At 42.0% G+C, this 18879-nt stretch overlaps 1 protein-coding gene across 1 annotated transcript in view; it reads left to right on the forward strand.

The window, feature by feature from the left end:
• Nucleotides 1–338: 338 nt before the first annotated feature.
• The window catches only part of SELP (selectin P), a 46364-nt gene continuing 27823 nt past the window's right edge, over nt 339–18879 (forward strand). Inside the window, 3 exon segments of the mRNA XM_070474339.1 lie at nt 339–461; nt 12085–12175; nt 14491–14877. Coding sequence (XP_070330440.1) covers nt 459–461; nt 12085–12175; nt 14491–14877 — 481 coding nt within the window. The 5' untranslated portion in view covers nt 339–458.

An 18879-nucleotide genomic window follows, 5' to 3' on the forward strand; every position in this document is an offset into this window, starting at 1 on the left:
GGAATAGAAAACATTACTGAGATTTTACAGTAACTGGAAAATTTACATTAACGATTAAGACCAAGTGTGTTTTCCGATATATGATCTTAAATTGGAGTAACTTATCACAGGTCATATCAAGGAAACCTGACCACTGGGGGATGTGGGTATGATTTCTGCACTACCCACCCTGGAATGTCCAAGGAGTGATTCACACTTGCCCCCGTCTGTCCTCAGACCACCTCCCATGGAAGTCTGCACCCCCCTCCCTCCCCCTTCCTCAGTGACTGTTATTTCTAAGTTGCCAACATTGCTCCCGTATTATCAACATTCTAACTTTGTGGGAAGGGCTGTGGTGACTTTCAGGAAAGTGAATAGGAAGTGCTTTTCTAAACAGCCTGACAGCTGAGGGGTGGCAGCGAGATTATAAGAAGTCTGGGCCGGACAGACAGCAGAAAGCCAGCCGTGTCGCAAAAGAGATGGTAAGTTCATTTCTTTTTGCTATGGGAAGTGGTTGGGTGGAAGAGGTTTGGAGCTGAGTTAAGCAGGTAAGGATTTCTAAAATGTGGAATAGCAGTAGTTATGGATTTTTACATTGAGTAGCCCCATGGAGTTTGTAAGAATTTCAAAGCCTGCTGCCCACATTGATCCTCCCAGCATCCTTTTGAGTTGCTATGTCCATGTTACAAATGAAGCCGCTGTGCCTTCCAGAGAGGCTAGGTGTTTGACCCAAGGTGCACTGTTGGACTGGATGTGGTCTGGATCTGAATTTCTGTCCTCTTGCTCCACAGCCGCTGTCTTTCCTAGCAGGGCTTACGGGGACTCTCTTGGAGCAAATCCTGGTTAACCCTCAACTCTTCTCCAGGACTGCTCTTCTGTCCGGCTTGAATGCAAGGCTGAGCAAGTGCCCTGGTACAAGACTACTGTCAAATGGTTTCTCATCCCAGCTCTCCCCTTTCTTTCTCTGTGCCCTAGGAGTCTGCTGGGACTGATGTGGACTAGCCACACAGTTCCTGTTTCTGCCATAACTCTCAGTCCTGCTAGTGACTCAGTTTTCTCATCTGTAAAACAGACAGAATAATAGTACTTTACTTTGTAGCATCATTGTGGGGATTATTTAAGCTGAAAAACAAGTAGGTCTGAGCCTGGCATATAGCTCTGGGTTAGTAGATGTTAGCTATTATTGTTATGAGGAAGAGAAGATTCTTGGGATTTTGTAGGATCTGAAATCCAGAGAAGATCCAAGGAAAAGGGCATTCTTGAACTCATTAAGTAAGACACAAACACACAGTTTTAGCCTTGACTTATGAGGTGTATCTCATACAGTCCTAGGGTCTAAAATCCTTTAGTCTGTGGCTAGAGAGGAGGCAGGCTATCCCTGTTTTTGAGCCCCTTTCCATGGAATACCAGAAGAAAGTAGTGCTTATATTCAGTTCACCCCCATTTCTTTGCTTTACCATAGAACAATTTTCAAACACTTTAGTGAGGATTTTCCAGGTTGGGTTGAACAGGGATAAAAGGATGATGAAAAGGAAAGGAAGGAATTTGAGTCTGTTCTGAGTGTGAACTCCAGTGATGTAAAAATGTAGATTTCTTTTATCTGTTTGTCTCTTGCATATTTTTCCTGAATTGGTCAACTTAAATGATTGAACAGTTACTTCTTTCTTTCATCTATTCTCCTTGGGATCCTCCTTTATTTTAGAGGAATGTTAACAGACTGAATCATGGAGTTCTTTGAGATTCTGAAGAAAGGTTCGAATCCTTTCCCAGATGAAAATGTCAGACATCCACATAAACATTGAGCTTTATGGATGACTGCAGAGGGTCCCCAAACTTCCATGTCTAAGAACCCCACCCTTTCACCTCCTATGTTTTAAGCTCAGAAGTTTCTCCATTGATTTCTTGGAACTAGGCTGGGACTCTGCAATGAAGTGCTAAGAACTCCAGCCCTGGAATTGTTTTAAATATTCTGAAGACAAGATCTCTTCCTTTGCCCTAGAGCACATTTGTCTCTTGGGACTCAGGAACCTCAAACTCTGCATGTAAATTCAACTTCAAGTTCAGAATGGCTTCAATTAACCCTAGGGTGTGAGGAAACACGTTAAGGTTTATCTGCTGGGGCGTTTTCAACCAGATGGATCTCAGAGTGTGGGAGCTCTAAATAGGGAACTTACAGTTAAATTATGCCAGCATTAGGGTGTATCAGTGGGCTAAAGAGGAGGTCTGGGTTCACTTTCATCTATGCCTTTTAACCATCTTAAAGTGAAGTCACTCAGTCGTGTCCAACTCTTTGCGACTGTAGCTCACCAGGGTCCTCCGTCCATGAGATTTTCCAGGCAAGAGTACTGGGGTGGGTTGCCATTTCCTTCTTCAGGAGATCTTCCCAACCCAGGGATTGAACCCAGGTCTCCCGCATTGTAGGTTTAACCATCTTAGGTCTGTTAATTCTAGTTCTTACTCTTCCTTTCATTACCTATTTTTTCAAAATGTAATTAAATGGTTCATATTCTCCTGGGCTGGCTGCTGGCTCCTAGAAAGTTCAGCTTCAGAATTTTGTAAGTGGAAACTTATTAATCAAACCCCCAAACATCAAAGTGACTTACTACTCAACAGGCAGCCCTGGGAAAAGACCCTAGACCTGACCCTAGAGGGTAGCATATGGTGTTTCATAAATGGCATTTATTACATGGTCTTCTAAGTAATTCATTTCTCTGATTGAAAAACAAAATAGAAATTTTATAAAGTCAAATACACAAAATGAATCCTTTATATTTTAGAGATATAGTTCAGTGAAGGTCTAGATGACTTAAAATCTTTTAAGTATGGCTACTTTATTTTTAATATTAATATTTCACCCTATATAATGGTGATCAGGAGTCTGATTTAAATATATACATATGCTTTGATTCTTAGTTTTGATGTCCTGGGTTCCATCTTGTCTTTATTTCTATTGGTTATTTGGCTTTTAGACCTCTTTGTTTCACTGTTTCATTTTCTGCCTTTAGGCTGGGGCCACTAAAAGCTATACTATATTACCACCACCACCCAGAAACTTAAAGGAAACTATATGATCAGCTGTACTACCTAGAAAATCTCAAATCTGCCACCAAGAAATTTCATAATTCTATCTCCTCAATGACTCTCATATCTACCTACCGCCTTTGCATTCCTATTGACCCTCTTTAGTTTTCTTTCCTTCCCATAGGAAATTTCTAAGATGAAACAAACTGATTTTGTAGATATTATAATACCCAACATTTGCAAATATTCATCTGGTGCCCCACCATGTACCTAGCAGTATGCTAGAAACACACGTAAATAAATGTTGAAGAGAAATAATTTGTTTAAAATCACCTGTAGACTTGCTGTAGAAGGGAAATCCCATGGAAATCCTGGGAAATCCCAGGGACAGAGAAGCCTGGTGGACTGAAGTCCATGGGGTCACAAAGAGTCAAACATGACTCAGACTGAGCACAGACTTGTTACATTTTTAATTTGAAAGTCTACAGATTATTACCACAAATTTTAAAAAAGAGAGACAGAGAAACACCATCTATTCAGGATGTTTCTCTGTTCAAAACCCTGGCAGTTGGATTCCTTCTGCAACCAGTATTTCTGACTCACACAATTTGGCCATAAGCCAACTCCTTTTCAACTAACCCCCAGGACTTCCCAATTTTCAGCAGCAATCAGACCACATCACTCCCTCTCTTAAAATCTGCTTGCTGCCCTACTTGACTTGCACTTAGAACAAAAATTTCATCTCCCTGTTTTGGTTCCCAAAGCCCAGAGTGATCTGTCCTCAGCATCATCTCATGCTTTGCTTCCCCTTGTTCATTCCATTCCAGCTGCACTGTTTTCTTCCTGTCCTTTGAACACTACACACTTTCCTTCCATTTTAAAGCCTTCATATTAGCATTCCTTCTATCTTTAATGCTCCTCCTCCTGTTTCTCACTGCTTTCTTCTGGTCATTCTGCTCTCAGTCTAAATATCACCTTTTTAGAGAGGTCTTCCCTGACCTCCCTCCTGTCTAATGTCACTACCCCATCACTCTATCACATAACCTGGCTTTAATTCTCTAACTACCCCTTATCACTATCTTCTGTGTTTTACATATACTTGTTCAGTACTGTTGTATATGTATTGGTGTTTGTTTCATTGTGTGTCTTCCATAGAATGTACATTTCATGAGGACAGGAACTGTATCCTTTTAATCATTTTAATGCCATTGCCTGGAACAGTACCTGGCACATTATAGGCACTTAACAAATTAATAGTTATTGAAATACGTAGTGGGAAAGAACACAGGCAATACAAGGGCATGCCTATCTTGGTGTGGGGAGGAAGAGGTTAGTATGGGGAAGGCTCCTTTAAGGAGGAGATTCTTGGTCTACTAGAGCTAGGCACCCACAGAAGGAGAGGGTGCTCTGGGCATAAAAAGAACATAGAGAACATACAGCGTATTCTGAAAAGTACAAGATGTCTTGTTATAAATGCATGGTAGGATTGTGGTGGAGGAGAGGGGTAATTGAAGAGTAATGGCAAGAGATGAGACTAGATAAATAAAAAGAAGCCTCATCTTGCAGAGCCTCAAAGTGTCATCTTAAGAAGTTGGTATGTATTTTTCAGGGAATGGAAACAGCTGATGGACTTTAAGTAGTGAAGCAATATGATCAGATTTTGTGTTAGGAATATCATTCTGATGGCATTAGAGATAAAGAACTGGAGATGGGTAAACTTGAGAAGAAGAGATCAAGGGGAAGATGATTTCTCTGGTCCGGGAAAGAAGTGATAATGTCTGAATTAGTGCTGCAGCAGTGAAGTGGAAATCTGGAGAATGGCCAGGTATCTGATCAAAAGGTAAAGTCCATAGGGTTTGATGGCAGATTGATGTGAAGGAATCCTTGGTCTTCCTTCCCTGGTCCTACTTGATGGAGGACTTGAGGGTCTCTGTGGGCAAGTAGGTTGTGGGACTTGGGTCAGGGATACTGTTAATAATAAGAACATGCATTCTTTATACAAGCCCTCTTTGGTGCGGGAGCCTTTCAAAGGGACACACCCACTCCAGAAAGTTACATGGTATTTGCCGTCTCCTCTCCCTCTTCTAAGAGCTGCTGCTATCTGATGCTTCTCCAAGCTTTCTCGAGACACACCAGCTATGGTAGGTTCTGAATTCTCTACCTCTCCTCCACTGGCCACTGTCCCAACACACTTCCTTGAGCTGGCCCCAAAGCCACCCACATGGAGTTCAGTGAGTGAGTCCTGCTCCTCTGTTCTCTCACATGGGATGTGAGCCATCATGCCCTTGTTTCTCTCACACTCCAAGAGAATGAGACAAAGTGCCTAGAACATATTTTTTGCACAGCCTTCTTATACTCTTCTACTTAATCACACTTTTTTTTTAATTGAAGGAGGACTTCTTTACAATATTGGTTTGATTTCTGCCATATATCAACATAAATTAGCCAATAGGTGTACATATGTCCCCTCTATCTTGAACCTCCCTCCCACCTCCCATACAATACACTTTTAAATTACAACAATCACTGTTGTAACCCTATTGTACTTAATTCTAATTATCACATTTTCCCAACATTTTTCCATTCTTATTTTCAGTCATTCCCTTGCTATTTTTTCACTTATTCATTCATCTATTAATCTGTAACATATTTTTAATATCATTTTATTTGTTTATTTATGGTTGTGCTGGGTCTTCGTTGTTGTGCAGGTTTTTCTCTAGTTGCAAAGAGCAGGTGGTGGGGAGGGGGCTGCTCCTTGCTGCAGTGCATAGGTTCTCATTGTGGTGACTCATCTTGTGGTTCCCAGGCTCTAGACCACAGTTAGTTGGTCACGATAGTTGCAGCACACAGGCTTAGTTGCTCCTGGCATGTGGGATCTTCCTGGACCAGGGATTGAACACAAGTTCAATCTTGGCAGGCAGATTCTTTACCACTGAGCCACCAGGGAAACCCTCTGTAACACATTTATTAAGCAGTAAGCATCTGTTCTCTACTATGGCTGGGGTTCAGATGTAAGTCATCTGAACCTTGTCCTAACATGGCTCTGCCAGCCGCTCTCTCCAGCTGAGTGCAAATAGGTTTCTTCTGCATTTGGATTGCAGACTTCATGCTCAGGAGGAAAGTCAGGGGTGGAGATGCTGATGGAGAGCCACTGACATGCAGATGACCATAAGGAGGCCTCAGGAAAGCAGAAGATTGATAAGATAAGAAGGTCCTGGAGGCAGAAACCTAGGGTAATCTCTGTCTCTGCAAGTGAAGGCAGAGTGTTAACGGTGGATTCGGGAAAAGACTGAGAACAATCACTCAGGATGTCAGATAGAAGCAAGAGAAGAACCAGGGAAGCATTTTAAGCAAAAGGAAGTAGTCAGTAGTATTTATTGCTACAGAATGGTCAAGGAAGATAATGGAAAAACTGCATTGGGGTTGGTCATTGGGATGTCAGTGGTAAAGTCAGCAGGAGCTGTTTTGGAGGCTGGTGGGACTAGGGGTTGAGGAAGAAAGAGGAGGCAAGGAAATTAATAAAACTGAAATGCAGAGGACAGAGAAGAATGAGACAGGACCTAAGCAGAAGACAGGGGGTCTAGGGAGAGACATTGAAGGTTCCTCCTCTAAAGTGCAAGGCTGTGGTCTACAACATAGGCAGGAGAAGAATCACCTTTCTGCGGCACCTTTCCTGACAACTCATGCTGGCAGACATGGGATTACTATTGGCATCTAAAAACTCTATGCAAAGGTCGAGGGGAAAGAAACACTTCCTGCCCCTTCTACTTTGTCTCTGCCTCTCTCTTCACCCCACACTCACTTTTAGTTCTTTGGAAAGTAAAATTAAAGACCAGCATAGTGGAAAGCAGCTTTCATGAAGGTTTACACAGGCACAGGATGTTATTCCAATAACCCGGTCTCAGACTCCTTCCCAGTGACTTCCGGTTTGATGCAGGCTGCCAAAGAATATTAAAGCAAAAATGAGCAGAGCACACGGCTGCTTCTCGGGAGGTATCTCCTGGTGTTTCAGCACTTGTTTAGTCACAGACATCAAGACAGAGCCCTTAACTCTTCACCATCCTAGACCTAGCGCTGCTTTGTCCTAAAGGTGACAGTGAGAGAAGGGACAAATGTGAGAAAGCTTCCTCACCCCAAGGAAGTTTCAGAGGAAAATTATTGCCCGAAGGAAGGCTTTTAAACATCATTCATCTTCCACACCCACATACCAAATGCATGTCAGCTGCCAATGAGTCAAGGAGTGTCTTACAGTTAACACAGAGATTTGCTCTCGGAGTCCATGAGCCTTCTGAAATTGTCTGAAAAACTGCAAGTGTGCAATTGTTAAAAAAGAATCCTGATTATGTTTTTTTTCAGACTTTCAAAGGAGTTCATGAGTTCTGTGAGAATAAGAATCACTGTGCTTTATACATATAAAAAGGATAACCAACAAAGACCTACTGTACAGCGCAGGGAACTCTACTCAGCACTCTGTAATGACCTATATGGGGAAAGAACCTGAAAAAGAATGGATATATGCATATCCGTAACTGAATCACTTTGCTGTACACTTGAAACTAACACAATATTATAAGTCAACTATATTCCAAGATAAAATGAAAATTAAATTTAGGAGGAAAAAAAAGACTCACTGTGTTAAGCCAACATACATTCCAGTGAGCAAGCATCGGCAGATCATCTGAACTCACTGAGTCTCAGTGATAGGCAGTGATGGTAGTCCCAGACCTGCTATAGAATGCTGGGGAAATGCTTAATTGACTTGGTAGTCATCTTTACAGTCTCCTGCCGCTCTTATAGAATGAGAGGTGATTCTTGGTATAATCGTGATTTTAGAAAACAGAAAAGGATAGTCAGATTAAAGCAGGAGACACATACAATGACTTGTATTTTCCTTTCTCAGGTGTTGTGTCTTAATCAGAAGCAATTGCCAGTCCTCTAAAATTTTAAAAAGTTTAAAACCAGCACACACTCTCTTTCTCTCTGTCTCTATTTTGCTAAGCCAAACCATATTGAAAAGTTTACACAAACAAGACATAAAACAGTTCTGCTGGGACAGTGGGTGGACTTGGAAATGCAGATGGGGGTAGGAGCCGCATTGGCTCACTATTACAACACTCTTCCTTGAGCTGGCCCCAAAGCCAGAGAAACCTGTAGAAATACTCTCCACAGGAAGAAAATCACTTTCTCAGGGCACAGGAAGAGCACCCCTAGATGATAAACACTACGATCCTCTGGTCTACCTGAGAGAAAGCCAGCAGATTCAAAGGCAAATATTGAATCTCACTAGCTCCATTATTGTGCTCTTTACCAGCTCTTTATTTTTGCTTCTGTACTTGCCTCCCATCAAAATCCTGGAAAATTATATAACCTCTTGAATCCTTCTAAGTGGAGAGCTAAAGTTTTAGTCATAAGTTTTAAAATAAAAGAAGGAATTTCCAGTGAATTGTAAAAATTGGCATTTCACAATAAATGTTACATCATTTCCTAGAGTTTAGCCAATGGAATAAATACCACAATGATCTGATAACACTTATCACTTAAAAAAATACAAACTACTTCCTAATAATAGGGAAGTTTATATATTTTTTCTTTTTTTGTTGTCTTTTCTTTAATACCTATTTCATTTCCTGTACAGAATTTTAACCTAATACATCTTAAGCTTATTTTATTGATAACTATATCATATATTTTTATACAAATAAAAATATAATTAAGTTGAAATGTAAAAGATTCAATTTTATGAAATCATAAATCTATATGTATTAAATGTTTTCCTTTTTGATTGAGTTAGCATAACAATTACTTTTAGTACATAATTTAAAAATAGCATAAACATACTATAAGTTTTAATAAGTAAGTTAAACTTCCATATTTAAAATGGTATTGAGGACATATCTCTACATAAGGAGAGGGGCTTTTTCCCTATCCATGTAAGCTTGTGTGAATATTATTTATTGATACAGTCAAACAAGTTCACCATCAATACTATTCCTATATTTCATTTTTTAAAGACTTTATTAAACATTAAGGACCTTTATTCATATGAATAAGTAAATGGAAATGGAAGCTTCAATTCTTTGAACTCCTTCCAAGTTTCATATCCCAATCAAGTTAATGAAAAGAGAGAAATGGAAAACTCCTTGACTTGAAAAGGATTTATTTCACTATCATTTGAAGCATTCAAGTTGTCAGATCTACACCAATACTTTGGGTGGTTTCTGTTTGGCATATCGGATGTTTTTTACATACAGAGGCCAGGCCTAATGATGAATAAGAGTCAGGTTACAAAAGGTGTGATTTCTTTTGTAAAATGGAAGAAGTAGATACATTTGTAGGCAGATTGGTTTTAGGGAAGTGTACATGTTGAAGATGAAGTTGGGAATCTGAACAGAGATTTACTTAAATGCTCCCTGCTTATGTACCCCTTGGGAAGCCAGGCTCATTCTGGTTTGAAGATTGCTGCTATAGCACCCGGCATGACACTCGTTGGGTACTGAATTGAAAGTGGTATAACAGTAACTGGTGATATAATATAATCCACAGAGAACTCTGTGGGATTAAGTTCCTACTAAGGGGATTATCGCCATACTTCCTATGCAAAGAAACAGCACCATAAATTATAACATGATGATACTCTCAACATTTGATAATAGGTCCTGCAGTGGCCAGTTGATTAGCATCCTAGTAAGAACACAAAACATGCCTGCCTATCAAAGCCAATATTCAGAAACTCTAGATAGAAAAGTGCCAGACTTCTTATACAAAGATAACCCCACTGTATGGAAGGTTTGCACTGATTTGTGTTACATGCCCCACACTATCTGGTCTGACTGGAGTCAACAGTACATATACACCGTGTGCGCACACACACACACACACACACACACACACACACACACACACGCTACCACCACAACCGCCACTTACCCCCGTAGACCCTACATCATCCATCTCTGCACTCTGACTGTGGCAATTGAGAATTTCTATCTAGGAAGGGTTTCAGGTAGCAATCTGGCTGAAGAGCAACATAGCTTCAGTAGAAAACAAATGCATGATTTTTATGTTGGTGGTTTTGCTGGAGCGGCTCTAGATGAGCACAGATGTGGCAACCAGGCTCGGGCATGTCACGTATTCCATCATCTCCAACAGCAAGGCAGGGTGGGTTTGAAAACCTGGAGATTTACAAAAGTGAAAAAGTAGAGTGGCAAAAGTTCTTGTTTCAAAGCTAGGTTCTGTTTCTGTCATTTTCAATGTGTTGCTTTCGACTCTACCAACCTTCAGTATTCTCATGTGTAACATGAGGGTGCTGGATGAGCATCTCCAGAACTTATTTGTCTAAAAACACTCTCAGTTCAGTTCAGTTCAGTTCAGTTCAGTCAGTCAGTCATGTCCAACTCTTTGTGACCCCATGGACTGCAGCACGCCAGGCTCCCCTGTCCATCACCAACTCCTGGAACCTACTCAAACTCATGTCCATCACATCGGTGATGCCATCCAACCATCTCATCCTCTGTTGTCCTCTTCTCCTCCCGTCTTCAATCTTTCCAAGCATCCGGGTCTTTTCCAGTGGGTTGGTTCTTTGCATCAAGTGGCCAAAGCATTGGAGTTTCAGCTTCAGCTTCAGTCCTTCCAATGAATATTCAGGACTGATCTCCTTTAGGATGGACTGGTTGGATCTCCTTGCAGTCCACAGGACTCTCAAGAGACTTCTCCAACACCACAGTTCAAAAGCATCAATTCTTTGGCACTCAGCTTTCTTTATGGTCCAACTCTCACATCCATACATGATAACCAGAAAAAACATAGCTTTGACTAGATGGACTTTTGCTGGTAAAGTAATGTCTCTGTTTTTTAATACACTGTCTAGGTTGGTCATAGCTTTTCTTTCAAGGAGCAAGCAGCTTTTAATTTCATAGCTTCAATCACCATCTGCAGTGATTTTGGAGCCCCCCAAAATAAAGTCTGTCACTGTTTCCACTGTTTCCCTATCTATTTGTCATGAAGTGATGGGACCAGATGCCATGATCTTAGTTCTCTGAATGTTGAGTTTTAAACCAACTTTTCACTCTCCTTTTTGATTTTCATCAAGAGGCTCTTTAGTTCTTTTTCGTTTTCTACCATAAGGGTGGTGTCATCTGCATATGTGAGGTCACTGATATTTCCCCCAGCAATCTTGATTCCAGCTTGTGCTTCATCCAGCCTTGCATTTTGCGTGATGTACTCTATATATAAGTTAAATAGGCAGGGTGACAATACACAGCCTTGACATGCCCCTTTCCCGATTTGGAACCAGTCTGTTGTTCCATGTCCAATTCTAACTGTTGTATCTTGACCTGCATACAAATTTCTCAGGAGGCAGGTCAGGTGGTCTGGTATTCCCATCTCTTTAAGAATTGTCCACAGTTTGTTGTGATCCACACAGTCAAAAACACTTTAAACATGTTAATAAATTTGATGAAATCCCAACATCAGGGAGCTTATGAGAAGTCATCCTTGCTCTAGATTCAAGGTGAATAAGCTTATTATTCATATATTAATAAAAATTATATATGTCTACACACATGCATTAAGCATTGAATGATATTATAGACATCTGTTAAAATAATAAAGCAAGAAAACATAGATCAATAATACAGAATAGATGGCAGAGTGCAGCATGATTAATTGATGTTCTGTGCATCAAAGTACAGGCCAGACAACTGTGTAGATCAGAAAGGTTTCCTGAGACTTCCTATTACTCTTGAGTATGGCATACCAGTTTTTAAAGGGAGATTATTATATAACAATAATGATAGTATTTTTAACATAATATTACAAAATGCATCATAAAAGAAAATACTAGTGACACCAAGTTGTTACTCAATAAATATTTGTTCAATGAATGAAGAAATTAAGTTTGTTCTGAGCCTTGATGCAATGCTCAACTAGGAGAGGACTTAGGCAGAGTAGTGAGAAATAAAAATGGAGCAGAAGACTTGAGCCACCCCCAATGAAAACAGGTCACTCAAGACCATGATTATTAAGCACAAATGTTTGGCCACATTGATTGCACATGGACACTAAAAGGAAGTTTTCTTGTTTCAGGCCAGCTGCCCAAAAGCCATCTGGAACTGGCGATTTCAGAGAGTGGTCTTCAGAACTGTCCAACTCCTTTGCTTCAGTGTCCTGATCTTCGGTAAACCTTATGCTAACCTTTCACCTGGTTCTCAGGGATTAGGGTAACTTCTCCAAATGGGCAAAGTTAAAGATGGTAGCCAGTAGTTGTGAGGCATAGGAAGACTGTCCAAGCCCAGATTCCTGGATGGGGGAAAAATGGCTCCAATACCACCATACTGGTAGAAGAGGCTTCAGGGAGAACATATGGAAATACACCCAGGGCCAATTTATGCATTAGACTCAATAGACACAGGCCCGCATTACTTTTGGAGACCCATAAAAATGCTGTAATTTCTTTGGAGATCATTTTCTTCTAGGCCAAAGAAAATGTTTTCACATATAATACTGATATGTTCATCTTTATACCAATGCAGTTATAAAATTTTTAATTTTATTTCTGAGGAAGGGGATTCTGAAGGCAAAATTCTTTTTTTTTTCTTTTCTTCTTTTTTTTATTAGTTGGAGGCTAATCACTTTACAATATTGTAGTGGTTTTTGTCATACACTGACATGAATTAGCCATGGATTTACATGTATTCCCCATCCCGATCCCCCCTCCCACCTCCCTCCCCACCCCATCCCTCTGGGTCTTCCCAGTGCACCAGCCCTGAGCACTTGTCTCATGCACCCAACCTGGGCTGGTGATCTGTTTCACCCTAGATAATATACATGTTTCGATGCTGTTCTCTTGAAACATCCCACCCTCGCTGAAGGCAAAATTCTATGCAAGTCAGAATACAGCCCTGGTGATATCAGAATAAAGTCTATAGCAAAACAATGCCATACAGGTGGCTGTGAGGGAAGGCAAACAGAACCGACAGTCATGTGGGCAGCTGAGGAGAGGGTTGATTAGGAGCAAGGCCTCATAAACAGGAAAAAGAGCCATTTCCAGGCCTGATTGCTTACACTGTGCACCTCTCCACTTGGGAACTGGCCTCTTCTGGTAGGGGTGAGCTCCCACTGGCTAGGTTAACACTACTTTGTGTCCTAGTGCCCTTTATACTTTTGAAGGGCACATTCTTTATTTCACTTGATTTCATAAATATTTCCTTTAAAGGCCTGTTTTAAGTGCTATTTTAAGAAGTGAGTAAGCAGAGATGGAGGAAGTGGAGCAATTTATCAAAGGGAAACAGCCCGGAGTAGTGGGATGAGTGTAAGATTGCACCCCTGGAGAGACGGTGAGCCTCTGCCACAAACCTGGTGTTTTCACTCAACAAGTATGCAGGGAATGCCTGATTAGTGCCAAGCTCTTTGCTTGGTGTTAAGAGTCCAGTGGTAAAAAGAGACCCCAGTTGGATTCACAATCTAGCAGGTGTGGTCCATGTCATACAAACAGATGTTACAACAGCTGCCGTAAGGGAGGTGCAGATAGAGACAGGGTGCCTGGAAGAAGGAACACCAAACCCACCTGCAGGAGTCATGGAAAGCAGGTGGAGGAAAAGTTTACCAAGACTAAGCAGAAAAGGGTAGCCGGGGGAGAAGGAAGAGCATGTGCAAAGGCATGGAAGTGGGTGACTTCTGTTTTTGCTAAAGAAAAGTAAATATGGGTGGGTGATGAGGCTGGACCAGCAGGTAGGCTCCAGATCATAAAGCATCTCATTTTCCATGTGAAGAGGCCATACCTGTAGATATGAGGCGGCCATCAAGACATTTGACATGTCATTTAATTTGGGCTTGGGAAAAGTATTTAACATCTCCTATATTTCTAAAAGGAGAAGGTTAGATGGCCTGTAAGGTCCCTTCCAATGCCGGTACTTTGTAATTCAAAATCTTTAATATTAATACCAAAGATCCTCAGGAGAAGACACCTCTTTATTCTTTTTTGAAAATTTATTTTTAATTGGAGGATAGTTGCTTTACAATGTTGTATTAGTTTCTGCCATTCAACAATGTGAATCAGCCATAAATATACATATATCCTCCCCAACCTTGAACCTCCTTCCCACCCCTCCCCTCCCACCCTGCTACATCATCACAGAGCACTGAGCTGAACTCCCTGTATTACACAGAAACTTCACTAGCAATCTATTTCACACATACAAATGAATATGTTTCTTTGCTACTCTCTCAATTCGTCCCACCCTTTCCTTCCCACACTGTGTCCACAAGTTGAGAAGAGCACATTTTCTTATTCTGACTTAAAGTATATCAATACTTATAACTAAAAGACGGAAACCATTCTTTTTCCTAAAAACAGCTAGATTAGACATAAAAGGATCATGCTTTGGTATTTCTCTTCTAGTCAGACTCATCTGACTATACAGAAGTATACTTATGCTTACAACCTCTTTCTCATTAGGGATGCTAACTTGATCCTCACTCTCCTTTACATAGAGCTAATGAACCAGAAAGAAGTATCAGCATGGACCTACCACTACAGCAATAAATCATATTCATGGAATTATTCCCGGGCATTCTGCCAGAAGTACTACACGGATTTAGTGGCCATCCAGAATAAAAACGAGATTGCTTATCTCAATGAGACCATACCTTACTACAGCTCTTACTACTGGATTGGTATTCGAAAGATCAACAATAAGTGGACCTGGGTGGGAACCAAGAAGACTCTCACTCAGGAAGCTGAGAACTGGGCTGACAATGAGCCTAACAACAAAAAGAACAACCAGGACTGTGTGGAGATCTACATCAAGAGTCCGTCAGCACCTGGCAAGTGGAATGATGAGCCCTGTTGGAAAAAAAAGCGAGCACTCTGCTATAGAGGTAGGGGCTTCTCGACTCTAAAATCTACCTGTTTAAAAAAATATGCCTTCCCTGGTTCGTTAATATAGCCCCCGAGTCAATAACATTGAGTCTCAAAGTCAGGGACATGGAAACAAAGAGTGAACTGTCAGTCAAGCAGCATTATTGAGCATCTTGAAAAATATAAGATCAAGATTAGAAGAAACTGGCCTTTTGAAGCCAGAGGGAAATTTTAATATCATTCAGTCCACCCTTATAATTTATAATGGCCAAAATAGATGCTCAGAAAGTTTTGGTCTCCTCAAATTTATGTCCAGAGCTTTTCGGCATCACTGGGCCCTAGAATAAGAGACTGTATATAGAGAGAATTTGGCTTTGTCTCTAGGAGATACAGTTGGAACTAACACCTACAGATAATCGGTATGTTCCAGGCATCATTATTTGTTTATGTCATTAGTCCATTTAGTATTAGTTGTGTTTCTTCTTCATGAAAACCTCACCAATCAGCTCCAAATACAATTCTCATTTAGCCAATGAGGGAAAGGCTCAGAGCTATTCAGGAATCTGCCCAAGGTTCTAAGTTCCTTGATGTTGGGCGGGGTGGTGTTTAGTCACTAAGTTGTGTCCGACTCTTGCGACCCCATGGACTGTAGCCCGCCAGGCTCCGCTGTCCTTAGGATTCTCCAGGCAAGAATACTGGAGTGGGTTGCCATTTTCTTCTCCAGGGATCTTCCTGACCCAGGAGTTGAACCTGGGTCTCCTGCACTGCACGCAGAGTCTTTACCAACTGAGCTATGAGGGAAGTCCCCTTGATGATGGAGCCAGTTTCAAATTCACATTGACTCCAAGGTGGTATTTTTGGCCATATATGTGACCACACTCTTGGCTTGACATTCTTGGGAAACAATTTGAGAACATAACCAAGGATGACAATGCTTTACAGATTCCCTCCAAAAACAGCATATCTCTGGGTCTATTTGACTTTGGTAGGAGGTGAGAGGTGAGGAAAGGTAAGAGGTAACTGAAAGTGAGATCCTGTGAATATATCTGATCCTCTACTCTCCAGGTTCCAGAGTGAGCAGACATGTGTGAAAGCTTGGTCTTCTGGTAGCCACACACCTCATGTCAGAACTGATTCCATCTCTCTGATGGAGTGACTTCCCATCCCTGCCCTGGGTAGCACAGGCATACTACAGCCAGGAAGAGTATGGGTTGCCCTGGGCAAGAGAGTCCTGAGTACTCTGAAGCTTCTTCCTCAATAAACCATCTACCAGATGCCACCCTCTGCTGTGTATGTTCTAAATTATGTTAGATGATAAATACCTCCCCTCAGAAGCCCTCAGCAGTAATGGAAAGGAACACAGAGTACAGAGCATTCCCCCTACTTTCTCCCTTTCCTCGCACAGCTTTCTAGCTGAGGGAAAACACATCCATATACACATTGCCATATAGACAGATCTCATTTTATAAGTAACTTATTTATTATTACATTAACAAAGAAAACAATGACCTGTCTTATAGGCCAGGATGGACATTACCAGAATGCTAGCTCATCCTACTGATCTCCTAGTCAGCTCCCTACTTTTCCTGGGCTGGAGCTCCCTAAACCCACTCTGATCAGACTGTCTTGGCTGCCACCAGGATGTTGCAGCATGCCACTGCTTCCCTTCCCCATTTGGACTTCAGCATCTGTATCTGCAACATGGTCTTCCTCAAAAAAAACTTGCAAAAAGTTACCAGTAAGAACAGAGATTGACCATTACTGGCATAAATGATAAGGAACAATTCTACTCCTCTAGCCTGCGACAATGGCAGATGTCACTAATTGATACCTGAACACAGTTGGCTTCCATCTCTACTAACACAATACTCTAGGCAGCCACTATCATTGATATTTCTCCATCCAAGAGGTAAAGCGTGGAGGTAACCATCAGTTCTCTGTGGGAGATAGATGAGAAATAGATACATATGCTAACCTGCAACAAGAGAACTAAGTTGGAATAATTCCCTAAATGTCAGGATTGGTTAGACCTCAGAATAAGGTGTCAAAAAAAAAAAAAAAAAAAAAAGAATGATTCATTGAATCACCATTATGTTCTTTCCTGGAGGTCCAAGAAGTATATAAGTTACTAATGTGCCTGGAAACCCTGAAACGGAGTAGAATACAGAACCTAGCTGTTTTTCCATTCCTAGAGTTCTGAGAGCCTGAGGAAGCTGCAGTCAGAACAAAACTTTTATGTTTCAAGAGCATAGGGCAGGCAGGTAGGGCACTGGTAGGTCAAGGTGAGTAGGAGGGAAAACATGGGCCAAACAGGTGCTATTGTTGCTTTCTGTATCTTCTCTCTCTCTCTCTCTCATTATTTTTATTTGGCTGAACATGTCTTAAATGCAGGATGCAGAATCTTTTAGCTGGGGCATGAGGGATCTAGCTCGCTGACTAGGGATCAAAGCCAGGCCCCCTGCATTGCAAGCACAGAGTCTTAAAGCACTGGTCCACCAGGGAAGTCCGTCCTGCATCTTCTTGTTACTTGAAATGCTTCCCAGGGGTTCAGTGAAGCTTCATCAAACTCACTGGCTGCCATGGGAACTTACTGCTATAGAACCTTGAACGGCTTATAGAGCTACAGTGTCTGAGAGTTGAGAGGGAACATAGAGATCAAATGGCACAACCAGCTATGTGACATACGGATTTCCTCTTGTGATAGACTCCAGTGTGGACCGGTGTGTGGCCAGGCTTAGGAAACACTACCAGAAAACAGCCTAGCCACAGACCTGTTCCCAGCTATGACCTCATCAACACAGACACTCAGTGCTTTTGCAGTATCATTTCTAATACTAATCCAACCACAGGTGCAGTGTCTATGTCCTCAAAGAGTCTCGTGCAGGGAGGAAACTCTGTCCTTCTCTATTCTGTCATCCAAGTGGCACAGACTTAAGGAGGAGGGCCTGGCAGGCCAGTCATGCTCTGTACCATCTAAATCTCATATATCCAGACCTACGACACAGCTCCGTATAAGGTCATTTGTCTTTGATCATGCTGCTGCTGCTGCTAAGTCGCTTCAGTCTTGTCCAACTCTGTGCAACCCCATAGACAGCAGCCCACCAGGCTCCCCCGTCCCTGGGATTCTCCAGGCAAGAACACTGGAGTGGGTTGCCATTTCCTTCTCCAATGCATGAAAGTGAAAAGTGAAAGTGAAGTCCCTCAGTCATATCCGACTCTTTGCCACCCCATGGACTGCAGCCTACCAGGTTCCTCTGTCCATGGGATTTTCCAGGCAACAGTACTGGAGTGGGGTGCCATTGCCTTCTCCGTCTTTGATCATGAGTAGGTCTTAAACATCTCATTCAACTCCTCTGCCATGTGGTGCTGGGCATAGACTTAAAGCAGGCAAAAAGTGGAAAGGCTTTGGCCCTAACTTCAGACAGGTTGGACTCAAAGAAGGAACTTGCTGGAGGTCACATAATAGTAGAGGGGGGGGGCATGGGTTCTGATTATGTAAGTGTGACCCCTGCCACCCCTCTTCTAGTTCGTAACCTCCATGCTCTGATATCTGTCACAGGAGCTTCCATAATGATACAACTCTATGAGTGTGACTGGTTAAGAGCCACAGCCTATTTTGCACCACACAGAGGAGCTCCTCTGTCTGCCCACCTACTAGTGGTGCCATTCGTCCCTCTGTGTCCCCACATAGCAACCCCTCCTTAGGCCACATTAAATACAGCCTAAAACCGAAGTCAGGCAGTACTGACAAACCAGCAAGGGCAGGAATAGAGACGCAGACATTGAGAACAGTGGGGGCAGGGGGTGGGGTGGGGGGACAAACTGGGAGGGTAGCACTGACGCATATCCATCACCATACGGAAAATAGAGAGCTGGTGGGAAGTTGCTGTAGGACACGGGGGCTCAACCCAGTGCTCGGTGACAACCTAGAGGGGTGGGGTGGGCTGGGGTGGGGGGCCATGGGAGGGAGGTTCAAGAGGGAGGGGACACATGTGTACTTATGGCTCATTCACATGGCTGTA

This window comes from Odocoileus virginianus, chromosome 11 (genome assembly GCF_023699985.2).
Source record: "Odocoileus virginianus isolate 20LAN1187 ecotype Illinois chromosome 11, Ovbor_1.2, whole genome shotgun sequence".
In the NCBI taxonomy this organism is placed as follows: domain Eukaryota; kingdom Metazoa; phylum Chordata; class Mammalia; order Artiodactyla; family Cervidae; genus Odocoileus; species Odocoileus virginianus.